The 19,343-nt window shown below is 50.2% G+C and overlaps 1 protein-coding gene across 1 annotated transcript in view; it reads left to right on the top strand.

The window, feature by feature from the left end:
• The first annotated feature begins 6,681 nt into the window (after positions 1-6,681).
• LOC132579088 (heat shock factor protein 3-like) overlaps positions 6,682-19,343 on the top strand; it is a 38,705-nt gene continuing 26,043 nt past the window's right edge. Inside the window, exons 1-2 of the mRNA XM_060249240.1 lie at positions 6,682-6,816; positions 15,752-15,860. Of these exons, the coding sequence (XP_060105223.1) occupies positions 6,682-6,816; positions 15,752-15,860 (244 nt within the window). The remainder of the gene's footprint in view (positions 6,817-15,751; positions 15,861-19,343) is intronic.

Raw genomic sequence — 19,343 nt, forward strand, 5'->3', positions numbered from 1 at the left:
ACCCCAGGTTTCAGTGGCAAGGGGCAAGCAGGGTAGGTGGAGTTCCTAATGAGGGCTGGCCACGGATTACGTTAAGGTGGGGAAGACAGCCAGCGAAAATATGGATAAAAACAAAGGGCAAACCATGAGGACCCTGACCTGGAGGGCCTGATCTTCTCAGACCACATGGTGTGTTCATACTACACTAAATAGTGCGTTTTACATCTGGATTTGTACTGTGTAAGAATAGCCAAAACCCAGGTGTAAACTGGCTCTTTTAGTGAAGTGAACGCACCATCAGGAGCTAAGCAGGGTTAGCCTTGGCCAGGGGCCACCCAGGAAGTGCAGTCGTGCCGCACAGAGGCAGGCAGTGGCCAAGCACCTCTGCTCCTCTCTTGCCCTGGCCTGGATGGGCCCGGCTAGCCTGATCTCAGCAGCTTTGGAAGGTTTGGCCCTGAGGACTAATACTTGGATGGGAGAGCACCAAGGCAGGCCGATGGCCAAGCACCTCTGAACATCTGTCCTCACCTGCTAGATCCCAGAAGCTAAGCAGGGTCCCCTCTGGTGAGGACTTGGATGAGAGACCACCAAGGACTGGTCCAGGGTCTCAGCGCAGAGGCAGGCAACTCCCCACCTCTGAAAGTCTCTTGCCTTGGAAAGCCCACCCTACGTTGGCTGTGACTTGATGGAATGTTCCACACGCCTGCAATGCAGGGAGTGGAGGGTGGCATTAGGATCCTGTTCCACCCCCCCCCCCCCCCGCCCTCCAGCCCAACGGCTTGGGCCAGGCCCCCACTCTCAGCCCGACCTACCTCCCAGGGTTGCTCTGAGGATGAAATGAGGACAGGAGAGCCCCTTGGAGGAAGGGTGGGATGTGACGTCTGCAGGGGTTCTTGGTGGTGAGACTGCCAGAGATCAGCTGGAGGGATGGAACCCAAGGCACAAAGGGTTGCGCTCTCACAGTACACTGCCAAGCTGCTGGAGGGAAGGTCTGGCGGGGCAACTGGACCGAGGCGGTGCGGCAATACTGATGTTACTAGGCCTGTTACTAGACCTGTCGGCTGCATTTGATACAGTTGACCATCAGTTGCTGATCCACCGCCTCGCCGACATAGCGGTTGAGGGGCTGGCCCTACAATGGCTTTCCTCCTTCCTCATGGGTCGGGGACAGAGGGTGGCGATTGGGGGTGAGCGATCCCAGAGGCGCACACTTGATTGTGGGGTGCCCCAGGGAGCAGTTCTCTCCCCGATGTTATTCAACATCTATAAGCGCCCCCTTGCCCAGATTGCCCGGAGATTTGGGCTGGGTTGCCATCAATATGCAGATGACACCCAGCTCTATCTACTAATGGACGGACGGCCCGCCTCCACCCCGGGGAACCTGGATCAGGCTTTGCGGGCTGTTGCAACGTGGCTTAGACTGAGTGAGCTGAAGTTAAATCCAGCGAAGACAGAGGTTCTCCATGTGGGTCGTGGCACTCTGGGAAAGGAAATATCCCTCCCGGCCTTTGACGGGGCGCCGCTGAAGACGGCGCAGCGGGTAAAGAGCCTGGGTGTTTTACTGGAGCCTTCATTATCAATGGAGGCCCAGATAACAGCCACTGCCAAGTCAGCATTCTTCCACCTGAGGCGGGCGAGGCAGTTGGCCCCTTTCCTAGAGCGTCGGGACCTAGCAATGGTGATCCATGCGACGGTCACCTCAAAACTGGACTACTGTAACGCTCTCTACATGGGGCTGCCTCTGTACCGGACCCGGGAGCTGCAGCTAGTGCAGAATGCGGCGGCCAGGCTGTTACTTGGTCTCCCAAGATGGGAGCATATGCGGCCAGGGCTGCGCGGACTGCACTGGCTGCCGATCGTATACCGGATCCAGTACAAAGTGCTGGTCATAACCTTTAAAGCCCTATATGGCCAAGGACCGACCTACCTGAGGGACCGTCTCTCCCCATATGAGCCCCAGAGAGCACTGAGGTCAATGGGAAAAAACAGACTGAATATCCCTGGGCCAAAAGAAGTTAAACTTCAAAGCACCCGCACTCGGGCCTTTTCCGCTGCGGCCCCACAACTCTGGAACCAGCTCCCAGAGGAGGTGCGGGCCCTGCGGAACTTAGACCAGTTCCGCAGGGCCTGCAAGACCGTCCTCTTTAAACAGGCGTTCACCAATGACTAAATTAATGTTTACCGCCAGATTAATAATGTTTACCGCCAGTATCAGATCTAGGAATGTTTTAATCATTGATTGGTTTTAATGTGAATTTAATATGAATTTATTGTTTTATTATTGTGTTGTTCACCTTAAATGTTGTTAGCCGCCCTAAGCCTGCTTCGGCGGGGGAGGGCGGGATACAAATAAAATTTTACATTACATTACAAATGTTACAGCACGTTGGATGGGGGCTGGAGAGAGAGTTGGGTTATGAATTAGGTACATACATGGATAAAGAGCCAGTGTGGTGTAGCGACTACCCAGGTTAGAAACCTCCCTCTGCCTTGGAAGCTTGCTGGGTGACCTTGGGCCAGTCACACACTCTCTGCCTAATCTAACCTCACAGGGGTTGTTGTGAAGATAAAATGGAGAAGAGGGGAATGACATCAGCCACCTTGACTCCCTAATGGGGAAAAGGTGGGGTATAAATAAAGCAAATAATATAATAGCAAATAAATAATAGCTAGACAGACTAAGATGGGTACAATAGCTAGACAAACTGGGAATTTCAAGGAGGCTGCAGGCCATTCTGAGAGTCTTTTTACACACTCCCAAGAAGTTTGTGTGCCGTCAAACAACTTCAAGTCTGGCTTTAACAAGACTCCAGGTAGGTGAACAAGAGCCTCGAACCTGACATTTGTCATTGGGAGTTTTGCCCCTCCCCCCAACTCACAGGAGCCCTTTTTCTCCTCACAACCAGGCCACACAGGCAGAATGGCTATGGCCTTCTCCCCCTGTGCTATTTCCCCCTACTTAGACAACCTCAGCTCAGTTTGTGAACTGACACCACTTACAGGCCACACAGAACCACAAGAGAGTGGTACTGATTCCCCACTAGGCTTGTTCCGGCATTGGAGCTCTTCCCTCCCCTCCCCCAATGCTTCGGGGCTGCGACTTGCTGTGCCTCTTTCCCCACGGCAAGCAAAATCCTCTGAAAACAAAGGAGCCTGCTGGTTAGGGTTGCCAAGTCCAATTCAAGAAATATCTGGGGACTTTGGGGGTGGAGCCAGGAGACTTTGGGGGTGGGGCCAGGAGGCATTAGGGGTGGAGCCAAGATCAAGGCTGTGACAAGCATAATTGTACTCCAAAGGGAGTTCTGGCCATCACATTGAAAAGGACAGCACACCTTTTCAATGCCTTCCTTCCATAGGAAATAATGAAGGATAGGGGCGCCTTCTTTTGGGGCTCATAGAATTGGACCCCCTGGTCCAATCCTTTTGAAACTTGGGGGGTATTTTGGGGAGAGGCACTAGATGCTATGCTGAAAATTTGGTGCCTCTATCCCAAAAAACAGCCCCTCCAGAGCCCCAGATACCCGCGGATCAACTCTCCATGATTTTCTATGAGAATAAAACTCTATAGGGAATAATAGAGTTCCCAGCAGACATTTCCCTCCCCTCCCCCCGCTTTCTGACAACCCTGAAGCGGGGGGAGGGCTTCCAAACTGGGGGATCCCCTGCCCCCACCTGGGGATTGGCAACCCTACTGCTGGTTGCTGAAAGTGACATTTCTTGTACCTCAGTCATGAGAATGCTGTGGATCTGACCCATCTGGATTTCAACAAAGCATCTGACACTCGTCTGAAGAAGTCTGCATGCATACGAAAGCTTCCATTCTGAATAAAACTTTGTTGGTCTTAAAAGGTGCTACTGGACTCCTACTTTGTTCTTCTGCTTCAGACCAACATGGCTGCCCACCAGGATCAATGCTCCCTCTAAGCTGTGGAGTATTGTGAGCAAAAACAACATATAAGGAGGGTATGAAGTTCCAATCTAGGATCAGCATAGGGGTAGTACATAAACACCTAGTTTCTTTAAATGAAACTAAGTCTTCAGGGCCAGATGAACTGCATCCGAGGGTTCTAAAAGAGCTTGCGGAAGTAATTTCTGAGCCTCTGGCTAGTATTTTTGAGAATTCTTGGAGAACAGGAGAGGTGCTGGAAGATTGGAGGCGGGCGAATGTTGTCCCCATCTTCAAGAAGGGGAAAAAAGAGGATCCAGGTAATTACCGATGTTTCAGCTTGACATCTATACCTGGAAAAGTTTTAGAACAAATAATCAAACAGTTGGTTCTGGAACATTTAGAAAGAATATATATATGTGTGTATATGTATGTATGTATGTGTGTGTGTGTATATACACGCACACACACATACACACACACACACATATTGGCCACTGTGTGACACAGCGTGTTGGACTAGGTGGGCCATTGGCCTGATCCAACATGGCTTCTCTTATGTTCTTAATGGATGTGATTACTAAGAGTCAGCATGGGTTTCTCAAGAACAAGTCATGTCAAACTAATCTGATCTCTTTTTTTTTGAGAAAGTGACTACCTTGCTGGATCAGGGGAATGCTGTAGACATCGTTTATCTTGATTTCAGTAAGGCTTTTGATAAGGTTCCACATGCTGTCCTTGTTGACAAGTTGGTAAAATGTGGTTTGGATCCTGTTACCTTTAGGTGGATCTGTAACTGGTTGACAGATCGCACCCAAAGAGTGCTTGTGAATGGTTCCTCATCCTCTTGGAGAGGAGTGACAAGTGGAGTGCCTCAAGGATCTGTCCCGGGACCTGTCTTGTTCAACATCTTTATCAATGATTTGGATGTAGGAATAGAGAGAATGCTTATTAAATTTGCCAATGATACTAAATTGGGAGGGGTTGCAAATACAGTAGAAGACAGAAACAGGATACAGGATGACCTTGACAAGCTGGAAAAGTGGACTAAAAGCAAAAAAATGAATTTTAACAGGGATAAATGTAAAGTTCTGCATTTAGGTAGGGAAAATCCCATGCATAGTTATAGGATGGGAGAGACTTGTCTTAGCAGTAGTATGTGCGAAAAGGATCTAGGGGTCTTAGTGGATCATACGCTGAACATGAGTCAACAGCGTGATGCGGTGGCTAAAAAGGCAAATGCAATTTTGGGCTGTATCAACAGATCACTGTATAGTGTACAGATCACGTGATGTGATAGTATCGCTTTACTCTGCTCTGTTAAAACCTCACCTGGAGTATTGTGTTCAGTTTTGGGCACCACATTTTAAGAAGGATATAGACAAGCTGGAACGGGTCCAGAGAAGGGCGACAAAGATGGTGAGGGGTCGGGAGACAAAGTCCTATGAGGAAAGGTTGAAGGAGCTGGGGATGTTTAGCCTGGAAAGGAGGTGGCTGAGAGGTGATATGATCACCATCTTCAAGTACCTGAAGGGCTGTCCTATAGAGGAGGGTGTGGAATTGTTTTCTGTGGCCCTGGAAGGTAAGACCAGAACCAACGGGTTGAAATTAAATCAAGAGTTTCCAGCTCAACATTAGGAAGAACTTCCTGACAGTTAGAGCGATCCCTCAGTGGAACAGGCTTCCTCGGGAGGTGGTGGGCTCTCCTTTCTTGGAGGTTTTGAAACAGAGGCTAAATGGCCATCTGACAGCAATGAAGATCCTGTGAACTTAAGGGGAGGTGTTTGTGAGTTTCCTGCATTGTGCAGGGGGTTGGACTAGATGACCTGGAGGACCCTTCCAACTCTATGATTGTACTTTTGCGGGAGGTAGAGTGTCATGATCTACCTCCTTATACCGAGGCCTGTGGGCCCAGGAAAGCCTGAGTGGTAGTAGTGGGATGGGCCTACAACTCTCAGAAACTTTTGGTGCCATTTTAGGCCAATCAGAGAGAGGAAGGCTTGAATAAAAGGCCTGGGAAGGAGAAGCCTTGGTTCTCAGGAGGCAGAGCTGGGGAAGGGTGAGGCAGACTCCAGGTCTGACTGAGACAGTCTAGGTGCAGGAAGTCCAGATGTGTTAGGCCAGGGGTGGCCAATGGTAACTCTCCAGACGTTTTTGCCTACAACTCCCATTAGCCCCAGCCAGCATAGCCAATGGCTGGGGCTGATGGGAGTTGTAGGCAAAAAAAAGTCTGGCGAGCTACCGTTGGCCACCCCTGCGTTAGGGCATTGGCTTATTTTCTCTTCGCCCCTTTTACTGTTTAATGCACCTTGTTTGTTTATATTGCACTGAAACGATCTTTTAAATAAACCTTGTTTCTGTTCTGTTGTTCACGCTGCGTGGTCCCCCCGCCTATTGTTCGGCCTAAGCTAAAGGGTTTGGGCGGCAGCGATTGGGTTAAGGTCATAGAGCCAGGCACAAAGCGGCCGCTTCCCTTCAGGCCCAGCTCTTGCGCCACTAAGCCTGAAATCCTGGCGGGGCGGGGCTTGGTCCACTGGCACCTTTGAGACCCAGCAAAGCTTTATGGGGGGGGTGCTTATAAAACGCGCATCTCTGGCCGGCTCTATGTCACTCTCTCCCTTTGTAAGCAGGAGCCCTCAGAAGGCAAAAGGAGGCCCAAGGGCTGCGCAACGACGGGCAGGAGAACTTTGCCTGCGCCTCTTTTCGGGGATGCGCGGTAGTGGCGAGCCTTCGCGCAGGCGTGAGCAAGGCGACGCGGCCCCTCATTGGCTGTCGTCAGACGTCGCGTTGGGGGCGGGGCCCGGAGGGAGTGCGGGATGCAGAAGGCGGCGGCGGAGGCCTCGGGGGTCGTGGGCGGCGGCGGGGGTGCCGCGGCGGTGCCCGGCTTCCTGGCCAAGCTCTGGGCGCTCGTGGAAGACCCTGGAAGCGACGCCGTGATCTGCTGGAGCCGGGTGAGGGCGCGCCGCCGCCTGGCTGCTCCGCGTGCACAGGGGAGAGAGAGGAGGGGCTGCCCCGGGGACCGGCAGCAGGAGGAGGAGGAGGAAGGGGTTTTGCGTGCAGGGGCCGCCGCGGAAGGAGAGCCCAAGGCAGTGACTCGTGCAGAGATGCGGCAGGCGGCCTCATGGGAAGGCAGGCGGTTTTGCATCCTCGCAAGAAGTAGGGTTGCCAAGTCCAATGTAAGAAACATCTGGGGACTTTGGGGGTGGAGCCAGGAGACTTTGGGGGTGGAGCCAGGATTAAGGCTGTGACAAGTATAATTGAACCCTTCCCAATGCCAAAACAGAGAAGCTCCAATCTGTATTGGGGAGGCGCCGGGTTGCCAGCTCCAGGTCGGGAAACCCCTGAAGCTTTGGAGGCAGAGTCTGTTAAGGACAGGGACCTGGGGGGGGGGGGGATGCAAGCCATGCCCACGAGGGCGCCCACCCTCCTCCAAAGCTGCCGTCTTTTCCCAGTGGGGGCGGGGCTCCCTGCAGCCAGGAGCTCCGTGGCCATTCCGGGAGCTCTCCAGGCCCCACTTGGAGAAAGGTAGCCCTCCTGAGCGGGCCCCTGGCTGCGGGGAGGGTGTCTCCCAGGCCTGGTAGTAAAGGAGGGAGGCCGGGGCGCTTTGCCTGCAGGCTCCCCGGAAAGGCAGCGCTTGCTGGAGGGCTGGCCGGGCTGCAGTCGGTGGCGCTGGGGCTGCCCGCCTCCTTCTCGGGGCCGTGCGCAGGCAGGGCAGGGCGGAGAGGGCCACGGAGCAAGGGCAGCAGTGCAGGGCCCGCCTGGTGGGAGCCCCGCCGCCTTACCCTCCTTGACGCCGGGCAGCTTGGACTGGTCGATGCCAATCTCGGCCATGGCAGCGCCCGCAGCTCCTTGCCTGGCGTCAGGGCTCCTCCGGAGCAAGGAAGGCTACAAGCGAGGCGGCCGCTGCCCGCACCCCGTCGCCCTCCTCGCGAGCAAGACGCCGCTGCAGCCACTCCAGCTTCCCTCCCTCCAAAGCTGCCGTCTTTTCCCGGTGGGGGCGGGGCTCCCTGAAGCTCCGTGGAAAGGAGGGAGGCCAGGGCGCTTTGCCTGCGGGCTCCCCGGAAAGGCAGGCGCTTGCTGGAGGGCTGGCCAGGCTGCAGTCGGTGGCGCTGGGGCTGCCCGCCTCCTTCTCCTCGGGGCCGTGCGCAGGCAGGGCAGGGCGGAGAGGGCTGCGGGGCAAGAAGGCTGCAAGCGAGGCGGCCGCTGCCCGCGCCCCGTCGCCCTCCTCGCGAGCAAGATGCCGCTGCAGCCGCTCCAGCTTCCCTCCCTCCGGGGACAGCCGGCGCTCCACCACCAGGGCGCGGAAGAGCCCCCAGACAGCCGGGCTGAGGTGGGAGGAGGTAGGGAGAGAAGAAAAGGGCTCAGAGAAGGCGCGCTTAGCTCCAGCCCACCCCGCTGGCGCGGCGCGAGACCTCGATCGGCAGCCTGAACCCAGCCAGAGGCCTGCTCGCGCTTAGCTTGTATTGGGCAGGTGGGAAGCGCCGCCATTCCCCCCCCCCCCCCCCGCTTTCCAGATTTCTGGCGAGCGGGGGGAGGAGGCTCCAAATCGGGGGTCCCCCGCCCAGGCGGGGGATTTGGGAACCCTAGCAAGAAGCCTTCTGCTGTCGCCACCGGGTTCCCCCAGTCAGTAGACTGGCCACCCCATCCCTGTTGGAGTCATGCCCTGGGTGGTGACTCCTGCAGAGACGTAGCGGGCAGCTTCCCTAGGGTAGTCTAGGCAGGGAGTGTCAAACTCATTTGCTATGAAGGCCGGATCTGACATGAATGACACCTTGTCGGGATGGATACCTATTTAAAATTTGGTAGCAAACACATAAACTTTTTAAAGGACACAATTAAAGATTTTTTTTAAAAAACACCAAAACATTAGCAGTTGTTGTTCTTAAAGGCGATTTTTTTGTATTTCTCCCAGGGGATCCAGGGAACGGGGCCGCTCTGGCTCTTTACCTCCCTCCCCAGGGGACCAGAAGGGGGAGGAGCCTCAACAAATGTAGAAAATATAGGTTTTGCTTTATAGCTCTATAGAGCCAAGACAGTCTCATGGTATCATTTGTGTACCCATGATTTCTAGCAGGGTGTTTGATGTGAGTTTCTCTGTGACAATAGGGACACTTGCATAGCAGCTTCTAACAATTTTCAAAGCTGACAGAAGGCTTCACTATTTGCCTGGGTTTTAGTTGGTTGAATCCATTTGACTGGTTAAACCATTAGTGGTAAGTTTAGTCTCCTCGAGGGTCATGGGGCCTTAAGTAACAAAAATAATTTTCCTGAACGTTCTGCACTGTTTTCTAAAACTACGTTCTCAAAGCAGGTTACCATTCTCCTTTTGAACCTGTGAATGTCTGTGATTTTTAGGATTGGCCTCTAGCACTGAGCAACTGCTGGCTTCAATAAACTTGTCTGCAAGTTACAGCGAGCACATGTACAATATATGTATAGCGCCCACTTGATGTTTTTAAGTACTTGTGCTGGGTACTTCTCACATTACATTCAACACATTGTGCAACTGAATGTATGAAAAAACACTCCCTCTCCCATTTATCCAGGTACTGTTTCCCAGTTTCATTTTTAGAGGGAATGTACATTGGGTCTTTCTTACAAACAGACACACGTGCACTGATTGAAACATGAACAGGACTTGTGTTCTCAACAGATTGGTCACTGCTTCATCCAAGAATTCTTTGGTGTACCTGTGGCTCTTTTGAGCCAGTTTGGTGTAGTGAATAAGTGCGCCGACTCTTATCTGGGAGAACCAGGTTTGATTCCCCACTCCTCCACTTGCACCTGCTGAGATGGCCTTGGGTCAGGCACAGCTCTCTTATCTGGGAGAACCGGGTTTGATTCCCCCCTCCTCCACTTGCACCTGCTGGAATGGCCTTGGGTCAGCCAGAGCTCTCTTATCTGGGAGAACCAGGTTTGATTCCCCACTCCTCCACTTGCACCTGCTGAGATGGCCTTGGGTCAGCCAGAGCTTTCATAGAAGTTGTCCTTGAAAAGGCAGCTGCTGTAAAAGCACTCTCAGCCCCACCTATCTCACCGGGTGTTTATTATGTGTGTGGGGGAAGGTAGAAGAGATTCTGACTGCTCAGAAACTCTGAGATTCAGAGTATAGGGCGGGATATAAATCCAAAATCTTCATCTTCTTCTTTTAGACATGGTACAAACTAGCTTGCTTAGTCTGCAAATATACATCCTGGATCACCATTTTAAGAAGACCAATACTCCCTCTAAGCTGTGGAGTCTTGTGAGCAACAATTCTTCTTTGTGAACTACTGGCATTCAAGTTGTGAGCTACAGTATAAGTAGTTTGCTCTGGGACCATTTTTCCTAAGCTAAGACAAAAATGTGTGAGCCTGAGGCTAAAAAACTGTAAGTTAGCTTACACTAACTCAGTTTAGAGGAAACATTGCTTAAAACTCTTACATTTTGCTCAAGTCTCTTCTAATCCTGCACCAGCAGTGTCTTTTTTGCAGATGAATTCTGTGGAATGTGAAAGACATCTCTGGTTTTCACTTGCTCTTAATGAGGAAGTTCTGTTGCTGCTGTTTTCCCTGAGAACAGCAGATATTTTGTGTCTTGATCCATCTAGCATGAGCCTTGCTGAAAGTACTTCTTGCATGTGTCTCATCCCATCTTGTTTTTAATCTGCAGTTAAACAGGAAAAAGATGAGTTTTAGTTTTACTTTCTGTTTTGCTAATATGAAGGCTAAAGACTGCCTTAAACACAGTTTTGTGGTTCAAAGGGGAGGGGGATAACATTAAAATTTCGCCTTTCTTTCACATTGGTCACTCTGTACCTTTCATTGTTATCTGTGGATTATCCTTGTATTTATAGTAATGTTGTTCTAGGTTGCGAAGGTGAGCATTCTGGTGCAATGGCACTTGAACAAGCCTTCCTAAGTCCCCAGAGAAGTGATCTTTCCCTGCTGTGAGTGGATTCCTGAATGATGCTTGGATCTCCCTTGCAGTAAGGACAGTGCAATACCAAACAACATTGCCAAGTATCCTGTCTTCAATAAGTTTATTTTATTTTTATTTCCTGTATTTATAGTCTGCCTTTCTTGCTGAAATTAGGCAGATTCCACACTGCAAGTCAACGTAATTTGTAGGGTGAGGCATCTAATAACCAATATACTAGAACTAGCATTACAAAAATCTGGTGCAAGTGTAAATATTAGACATGCTACTGAATGCAGACAGTACTGGTCGCCCTGGTGGATGACCTCCAGTGGCATCTGGATCGAGGCGGCTCAGCGGTGCTGATGGTGTTAGACCTATCGGCTGCGTTCAATACGGTCAACTATTGGTTGCTGTCCCGATGCCTCGCTGACGCAGGGATTCAGGGGTTGGCTTCCCAATGGCTTTCCTCCTTCCTGGAGGGTCAGGGACAAAGGGTGGCGATGGGGGGGGGGGAGAGTCGTCCTGGAGGCATGCGCTTAAGTGTGTCCCCGGTGTTGTTTAACATCTATATGCACCCCCTTGCCCAGATATCCCGGAGGTATTGGCTGGGTTGCCATCAGTACGCTGAAGACACCCAGCTCGGTCTACTGATGGACGGCCAGTCTGGCTGTGTCCCAGAAAATCTGGACCGGGTGCTGCAGGTTGGCTTAGGCGGAGCCAACTGAAGCTGAATCCAACGAAGACAGAGGTCCTTTACCTGAGTCGTGGCGATCTGGGCAGGGAAATCCCCTTACTAGCTTTTGATGGTGAGCCACTGACAACGGCACACAAGGTTAGAAGCTTGGGGGTGCTGCTAGAGCCTGCCTTGACAATGGAGGCCCAGATAGCAGCCACTACCAAATCCACATTTTTTCATCTTAGGTGGATGAGACAGTTGGCCCCCTTCCTTGAGTGCGACGACCTGGCAACTGTGATCCATGCAGTTGTCACCTCAAGGTTGGACTACTGTAATCCCCTCTACTTGGGGCTGCCCTTGTCTCAAACTCAGAAACTCCAGCTAGTGCAGAACGCGGCAGCCGGGCTGCTATTAGGGCTTCCTAGGTGGGAGCACATACAGCCGGGGCTGTGGGAACTGCACTGGTTTCCAGTAGTATACTGGATTCGCTACAAGGTGCTGGTCATTACCTTTAAAGCCCTATATGGCCAAGGACCTGCTTACCTTAGGGACCATCTCTCCCCACATGTTCCCCAGAGAGTACTTACTAGTGATCCCTGGGCCAAGGGAGGCAAGATTAATATCTACCAGAGAGAGGGCTTTCTTGGTAGCAGCCCCCTACTGGTGGAACCAGCTACCGTAGGATGTGAGGGCCTTGTGGGACCTCACCCAGTTCCGCAAGGCCTGTAAAACCACACTCTTCCGGTTAGCCTTTAACTGATCTAGAGTTACCGTTATTGTGGGAGAAAATGTAAGAACACTGAAGCCATCGGATGTGAAACAACTACATATGATATCAGCACCAGATTGTTTTAATGATTGTTTAATCATTGAATTTTAAATTGTCGTATTAATGTTATGTAATTTTTAAACTGATTGTGTTTATTTTATTGTTGTGAGCCACCCTGAGCCTGCTCCAACAGGGAGGGTGGGCTATAAATAAAATCAAATAAATCAAATAAGATACAACACAGAAAAATGGTGCTACATCAGTGGAAAACAATGCAGTGACAGCATTATTTACTTATTGCATTAAATACTTATGCTTTGCTTAGCCAACAGTTTTTCTTCAGATTTCTCCAGTCGTACTCCTGTTACATTGCTTGTTAGATGTATCATCGTACTCATCCTACATGAGTAATCTGCTTGAGTCTCTGTGAGAAAGCAGTAGGATACCAGGCCTTCATTTACAAATATGGACTGGATCTAAGTATAACAATACTTTCCTGGTTTGAAGGATTTTATCAAGTGTTTGCTTGAGAAAAAGTTACGGTGACTTTTTCTTGTTAGGGTTTCTTATTAAAATAATGATTTTTAAAAGTGTGTTCTGGAAGTACTGAGCAATGTGAATACATTTGTTTACTGTATGTCTGTGGTGGCAACAACCACCGTAGAGGCCATCAGAAGCAGAAGAGGAACAGCCAGGCATTCCTCCATCAGGCTCAGGCTTACATCTCCTTCCCTCCAGTATCCAGTTGCCACTATGGAGGTAATTGGAGGGAAAGGGGAATGCTGCCAGGATCGCCATTGACCCTGGGCAATGCTAGGAGGCAGCTTCAGTGGAAGGCCTTGTTCATTGGCTGTCTGTAGCAACTGGTTGGCCACAATGTGGAACAGAATGCTAGATTAGGACTGCTGGTCTGACCCCAGCAGGGTCATAGTCTTAAAAAGCCCTACTGGCCGCTGAAAGCAAACTTAGGAGCTTGTGCCTAGAGGTGCTCTTTGTGGCAAATGCCATTACCTTGGATCACTGTCTCTCACCACCTTCCAATTTGAGGAGCTGCAGAACAGCTTTGCAGCTTTTACATGCACAGGTGGAAGACGCTTCTTCACAGCTTCGTTCCCAGTTTTGTGTTTTCAGCTGTTTCAATGGCATCGCTGCTCTCGGAGGTCATCCATAACGTGTACCTGGTCTGCTGCATGTGTAGGGCAGCCATCAGCATCTCCTCAGGTGTGCATGGTGGTAGAAACGAATGTCAAGCCATGGCGGATTTATGGTGACCTCTGGTGGGGTTTTCAAGGCAAGAGATGCTCAGAGGTAGTTTGCCATTGCCTTCCTCCATGTCATGGCTCTGGTGTTCCTTGGAGGTCTCCCATCCAAATACCAGCCAGGGCCAAGCCTGCTTAGCTTCTGAGATCTGATGAGCCTGGGCGGTCCAGGCCAGGGCAGAAGATGTCCTTACATGGTAGTGGGATGCTTGTCCTGTTTCTACAGGTGCAAAAGAGATATAAAGTGTCATATGCTGGCTGCAAGAGCAGGTGTGGCAAAATCTGATTCTTCCCAAAGTGTTTTGTGTTCCCTGAATAAAACTTCTACCAGCTTGTTCTGTGCTGAAAATGGGTGTGTTGCTGTTGCTTCTCGGTCATCCCTGAAGCCTTTGGGAAGCTCTGAGCTGTGCTGGCCACAGTCCAGCTATCTGGGGCAGCGACCTATTTTAGAAAGGATTTATACATCAGAGCTAAAAATTACATGGCTCTGTTGGCGGCGGGGCGGGGGGGGGCTGAAGGAGATTTAGCAAATAGCTTGTGGTTTGAGGCAAGTTATTGAGCTTTTCAACTTATTGTATTTGCTAGTTAGCCTATTCAAAGTAATGTTCTAGTTTGCCTGAACATGCCTGCCTTAGTCATGCATAGGCTACAGACATGCTCACCATGAAACTTCCCTGCGTAGTAGCCAAAAGGTAATTCTTGCCTCTGAGGGATCGAGTAATAAGCAATTCATGTTTTCCAGATACGTCTCCCCAGAGCAATGGCTATGAAAGCCAAACAAGCAGGCCATACAGCTGCTTTCCAATTGGATCATTCTTCATGAGACTTTTCCCACTGCTAGGCTGCTGTTTTTAGTTCTCTCGCAAGGCTTTTCTCATCCTTCAGCTCCTTGCAGCCGTACTTAGCTTTTGCTCTCTCTTCTGTGGTACTACTTCTACATTCTACTGGCTGGAACGATGTGTGAGTCCTTATAATATTTCAGATATTATCCAATGGCAGCGCTGGATTTGGCCATGCTGCAGGAGAATTATTATTATAGATGTTCATGAAATGAATACATGTATGAACACCTGAAATAATATAGTTATGGAGACATGAATGTACTTTGGATTATTGATTCTTCATTAGCAATGACAGTACCATTATGAAAACCAATAGACAGTTCCTGAACCACAAGTTAGAGACAGATCCTTGTCCGGAACTTGTACCTGACGCATATACCGTAAGCCAACCTGAGCTGGTCTGTGCGGAGGCATCACATAATCTTACTAAATAAGTACTCTTTCGACAACATCAGGAAGCCTTCAACAACAAAGTAATCTTTGTTACATTAGGATTGGCAGAAATACTGCCAGTCACCTGCCTATTTGATAGTGTCAGACTTTACACAAAGCCAAGGGCGGGCGCTGTTGCTGCTGTCTTTTATTCATTGAATGCTGCTGTCCTGTCTTAGTGGGGTGGGAGGTGGCTTGTTCCTGCTGCAGCCCTAGTGCCAGACAGTTCCCTTCAGACCTCCCGCTGGAACTGCAGGAACTGCCCAGCAGATTTCTGCTTCTCACTTTGTTTCTGATCTCATTTTTATTTTATTTTTGCAACTGTGGGCTGAGCCCGGAGCTCCACGATAAAACATTCAAGAGGGAAATATGCACGAATTGTTTACATTTATCGAGACCTTGTCTAGCATTACTAAGTTACAGTCATTACAACCTTTTTAAAAAAAAAAAGTTAAACGCACTGTTTTACGGTAACAGCTAATTTGTTTTTTAACTAGCATAAGTATCAAATTGTTGGATGATAAGGGAATCTTTTCTGTAACTTGTGTTGTTAAATGACTTGACCTTAATTGACACGGTTTGTCTAATATCTGAACTGCCCGTTAACGATATATTTTCTGAGTCTCCCAGAGTTCAGTTTATTGTAGAATATTCCTTTGCTGTCTCTAGTATTGTGATGATATTTAATAACCTCTGTTCTTGTTAAAGTGTTTGTTTATCCACTCAGAAGCCTTTTAAGGTATGGGAGGCCAAGGAAGTGCTGGGAGCTTCCCACACTTGCCTTTGTGAGTTTTCCAGGCAAGAGGAAAGTTGAACCTCCAGTTTCTGGCCTGCTGACCTCCCGTACTAATTGTTGCACCATGATGCTTTGTGTCTCTTTCCCCCCTTTTCTCTTACAAGAGCACTTCCTAGTGAATTAAAATGTGGCTTGATGTGTGGATCGTGTGTCTGTGGCTCAGGACTGTTTTCCTTGCCATCCTTATTGTGGCATTTCTCCTTTTCCTCTAGAATGGACAGAACTTTAGCATTCTGGATGAGCAGAGGTTTGCAAAAGAGTTGCTTCCCAAGTACTTCAAACACAACAACCTGTCCAGCTTTATTCGTCAGCTCAACATCTGTAAGTATCTGTTACTTGCACAGAACTCAAAATGTACCTTGTGACGGAACCGGCCCGATTCAGCCTTCAGACCCAGTCCCGTCAATTCTTTTGGGTTGCCAACTCTTGGAGGGAGCTAGTCTTCCTGCCACTTGGGTGCGTTGCCACCACCTGCTCAATTTAGGAGTTCGTGACTGAGAGGAAGAGGACTCCCAGTCCCCCTTGCCAGTTCTGAGGTCTGGCCTCAAGGTCCTCTGGCAGCCCAGCACCTGGTTATCAGAGAGACCAAAGTCCTTCTTTGGGAGACCCCTGGAGGATTGGCACCCTTGCCAACTGCATGCCTTTCCCCTTCCCAGGACTCTCCTCTTACAGTAGCGAGCTCTAAGGCAGTGGGGGAAACTATGTGGCACAGAGTGACTCAAGATTATAACAAAAAAAATATTTATTTACATTATATAACTATTTACAGGCATTTTTAAAAAGTGAACTGAAGCAACAAATCATATTAGGGGAAAAAATGCTCCTTCTCTCCTTATTCTAATACTTGCCCTGACCACACCTTCCAGAACAGACAGACTCACCAACTCAGCTGAACTGACTGAACGAAAACCGCCGGCTTCCCACCCAAAATCTCCAATATATCACCCAGTTCCCCCTCCCCCCGAAGGAACTGGTTTACCCTCCTGCAGCCTTCTGGGAAACCAGCCTGAAAGACTTCCTGTCTCTCTAGGAGGCCTCCTCAGAATTGCTGCTTCCAGACAGGAGGAAGAGACTAGGCCCCAAAGCCTGCCTCCAGTTAAACACAGGCCTAAAATGGCATTCTCCACATACCTCAATTCAAACACAGAACTCAAAAATGTACCTCAGATTTTAAGTAGAATTCCACTGAAAGACTCAATGATGGTAATGCAAAACCTCAGGCAGTATACTAATGAAAATGTTTATAGACTAATAATAATAAATTTTATTTATATCCCGCCCTCCCCGCCGAAGCAGGCTCAGGGCGGCTAACAAGACATGGTATGTACCATGATTATTATGCAAGTCAATTATAAAATTCAGTTAATAAATAACAATTAAAACAGTTACATAAAATTTTTAAAAACTACAATAAATTAAAGGTGCTACATTCAATAAGGCGTGTATCCATATGGCTAGATATTAGGGTTCCTTACAGGCTTGTTGGAAGAGGGTGGTTTTGCAAGCCCTGCGGAACTGGTTAAAGTCCCGCAGGGCTCGCACCTCCTCCGGTAGCTGATTCCACCAGTGGGGAGCCATTACCGAGAAAGCCTGCTCCCTCGTTACTTTCAGTTTGGCCTCCTTTGGTCCAGGGATTTTTAAAAGACTTTGGGAGCTGGATCTCAGTGCTCTCTGGGGAACATATGGAGAGAGGCGGTCCCTAAGGTAGGCAGGTCCTCGGCCATATAGGGCTTTAAAGGTAATAACCAGCACCTTGTAGCGAACTCGGAATACAATTGGAAGCCAGTGCAGCTCCCTCGGCCCAGGCCACACGTGTTCCCACCAAGGTAGTCTTACTAGCAGCCTGGCTGCCGCATTCTGCACTATCTGCAACTTCCGAGTTCGGCACAAGGGCAGCCCCATGTAGAGGGCATTACAGTAGTCTAATCTCGAGGTGACCATTGCATGGATCACTGTTGCTAGGTCGCTACGTTCTAGGAAGGGGGCCAACTGCCTCGCCCTTCTAAGATGGAAGAAGGCGGATTTAGCAGTGGCTGCTATCTGTGCCTCCATTGTCAGGGAGGGCTCCAGTAGCACTCCCAGGCTCTTGACCCTGCGCACTGGTATCAGTGACGCACCGTCAAAGACCGGTAGGGGAATCTCCCCCCACAGCTCGCTGCGACCCACGCAAAGGACCTCTGTCTTCGCTGGATTCAGCTTCAGCCCACTCAGCTTAATCCAATCCGCCACGGCTTGCAATGCCCGGTCCAAATTTATAGGGGTGTCGGCGGTCCGGCCGCCCATCAATAGATAGAGCTGAGTGTCATCAGCGTACTGATGGCAACCCAGCCCATGTCTCTGGGCGATCTGGGCAAGGGGGCGCATAAAGATATTAAACAACATTGGGGAGAGAACTGCCCCTTGAGGCACCCCACAATTAAGTAGGCGTCTCTGGGACACCTCTCCTCCAACTGCCACCCTTTGTCCCCGACCTTCCAGGAAGGAGGAAAGCCACTGTAAGGCTAGCCCCCGAATTCCTACATCGGTGAGGCGGCGGGTCAGCAGCCGATGATCGACCATATCGAACGCAGCCGATAGGTCTAACAACAGCAATACCGCCGAGCCGCCTCGATCCAGATGTCTCCGGAGATCATCCATGAGGGCAACCAACACCGTCTCCACCCCATGGCCCGGGCAGAAGCCGGACTGGTATGGATCCAAGGTGGAAGCGTCATCCAAGAAGCTCTGTAACTGCAACGCCACAGCCCTCTCAATAATTTTGCCCCAAAAGGGCAAATTTGAGACCGGCTGATAATGAGCCAATTCGGCCGGATCTGATGTAACTTTTTTCAGGAGGGGGTGGACCACTGCCTCCTTCAGGGGCGTTGGAAAGAAGCCCTCTGAAAGAGATCTATTTATGATGTCCCGTATAGGACATCTTAGCTCTTCCCGGCAGGTCTTAATTAACCAGGAGGGGCACGGGTCCAGATTGCATGTAGTTGGGCGTGCAGTGACAAGGATTCTGTCAACTTCCTCCGAGCTGAGTGGGTCGAAGCAGTCCAGGATCAAACTAGAAGACACGCACGGAGCCTCGAGTTCACTCACTGTATCCAATATGGCAGGGCAGTCATGGCGGAGTGATTGGACCTTGTCTGCAAAAAATTTCGCAAAAGCCTCACAGCCTATTTCCAATTCCTTAACATTTGGCTTGCCTTGTGGCAATGTAGTGAAATTCCGAATTATCCTAAATAATTGTGCCGGGCGCGACTTTGCAGACGCAATCTTGGTCGCAAAGTATGTTTTCTTTGCGGCCTTGATTGCCATCTCATAGGACCTCATAAACTCCCTATAAGATGTTCTAGTCACTTTGTCACGGGTGCGTCGCCATTGCCTCTCTAGCCGTCTGAGGCCTTGTTTCAGCTGGCGCAACTCCGGAGCCAGCCTATTCCGAGGCTGTAGAGGGCGCCGAGGTGCGATCTCGTCAATGGCCCTAGATAGTTGGCTATTCCATATCTCGACCAGGCCATTGAGGGAATCGCCAGAGGGCCAGGGATCCCGCAGGGCTGTTTGGAACCGTTTCGGGTCCATTTGGCTCCACGGGTGAGCCATAATAGGCTCATCGCCTAAACAGGTTTGGGGTGGCATATCCATACGAGCCCTAAGGGCGAGGTGGTCCGACCATGGCACCACTTCAGTGGTTATATCGTCCACCATAACTCTGGCCGCAAAGATCAGGTCTAACATGTGCCTGGCCTGGTGAGTGGGGGCTGCAACAAATTGAGAGAGTCCTAGTGTTGCCATGGATGACACCAGGACCGTCGCCTG

Source organism: Heteronotia binoei, chromosome 11 (genome assembly GCF_032191835.1).
Source record: "Heteronotia binoei isolate CCM8104 ecotype False Entrance Well chromosome 11, APGP_CSIRO_Hbin_v1, whole genome shotgun sequence".
Taxonomy (NCBI): Eukaryota; Metazoa; Chordata; class Lepidosauria; order Squamata; family Gekkonidae; genus Heteronotia; species Heteronotia binoei.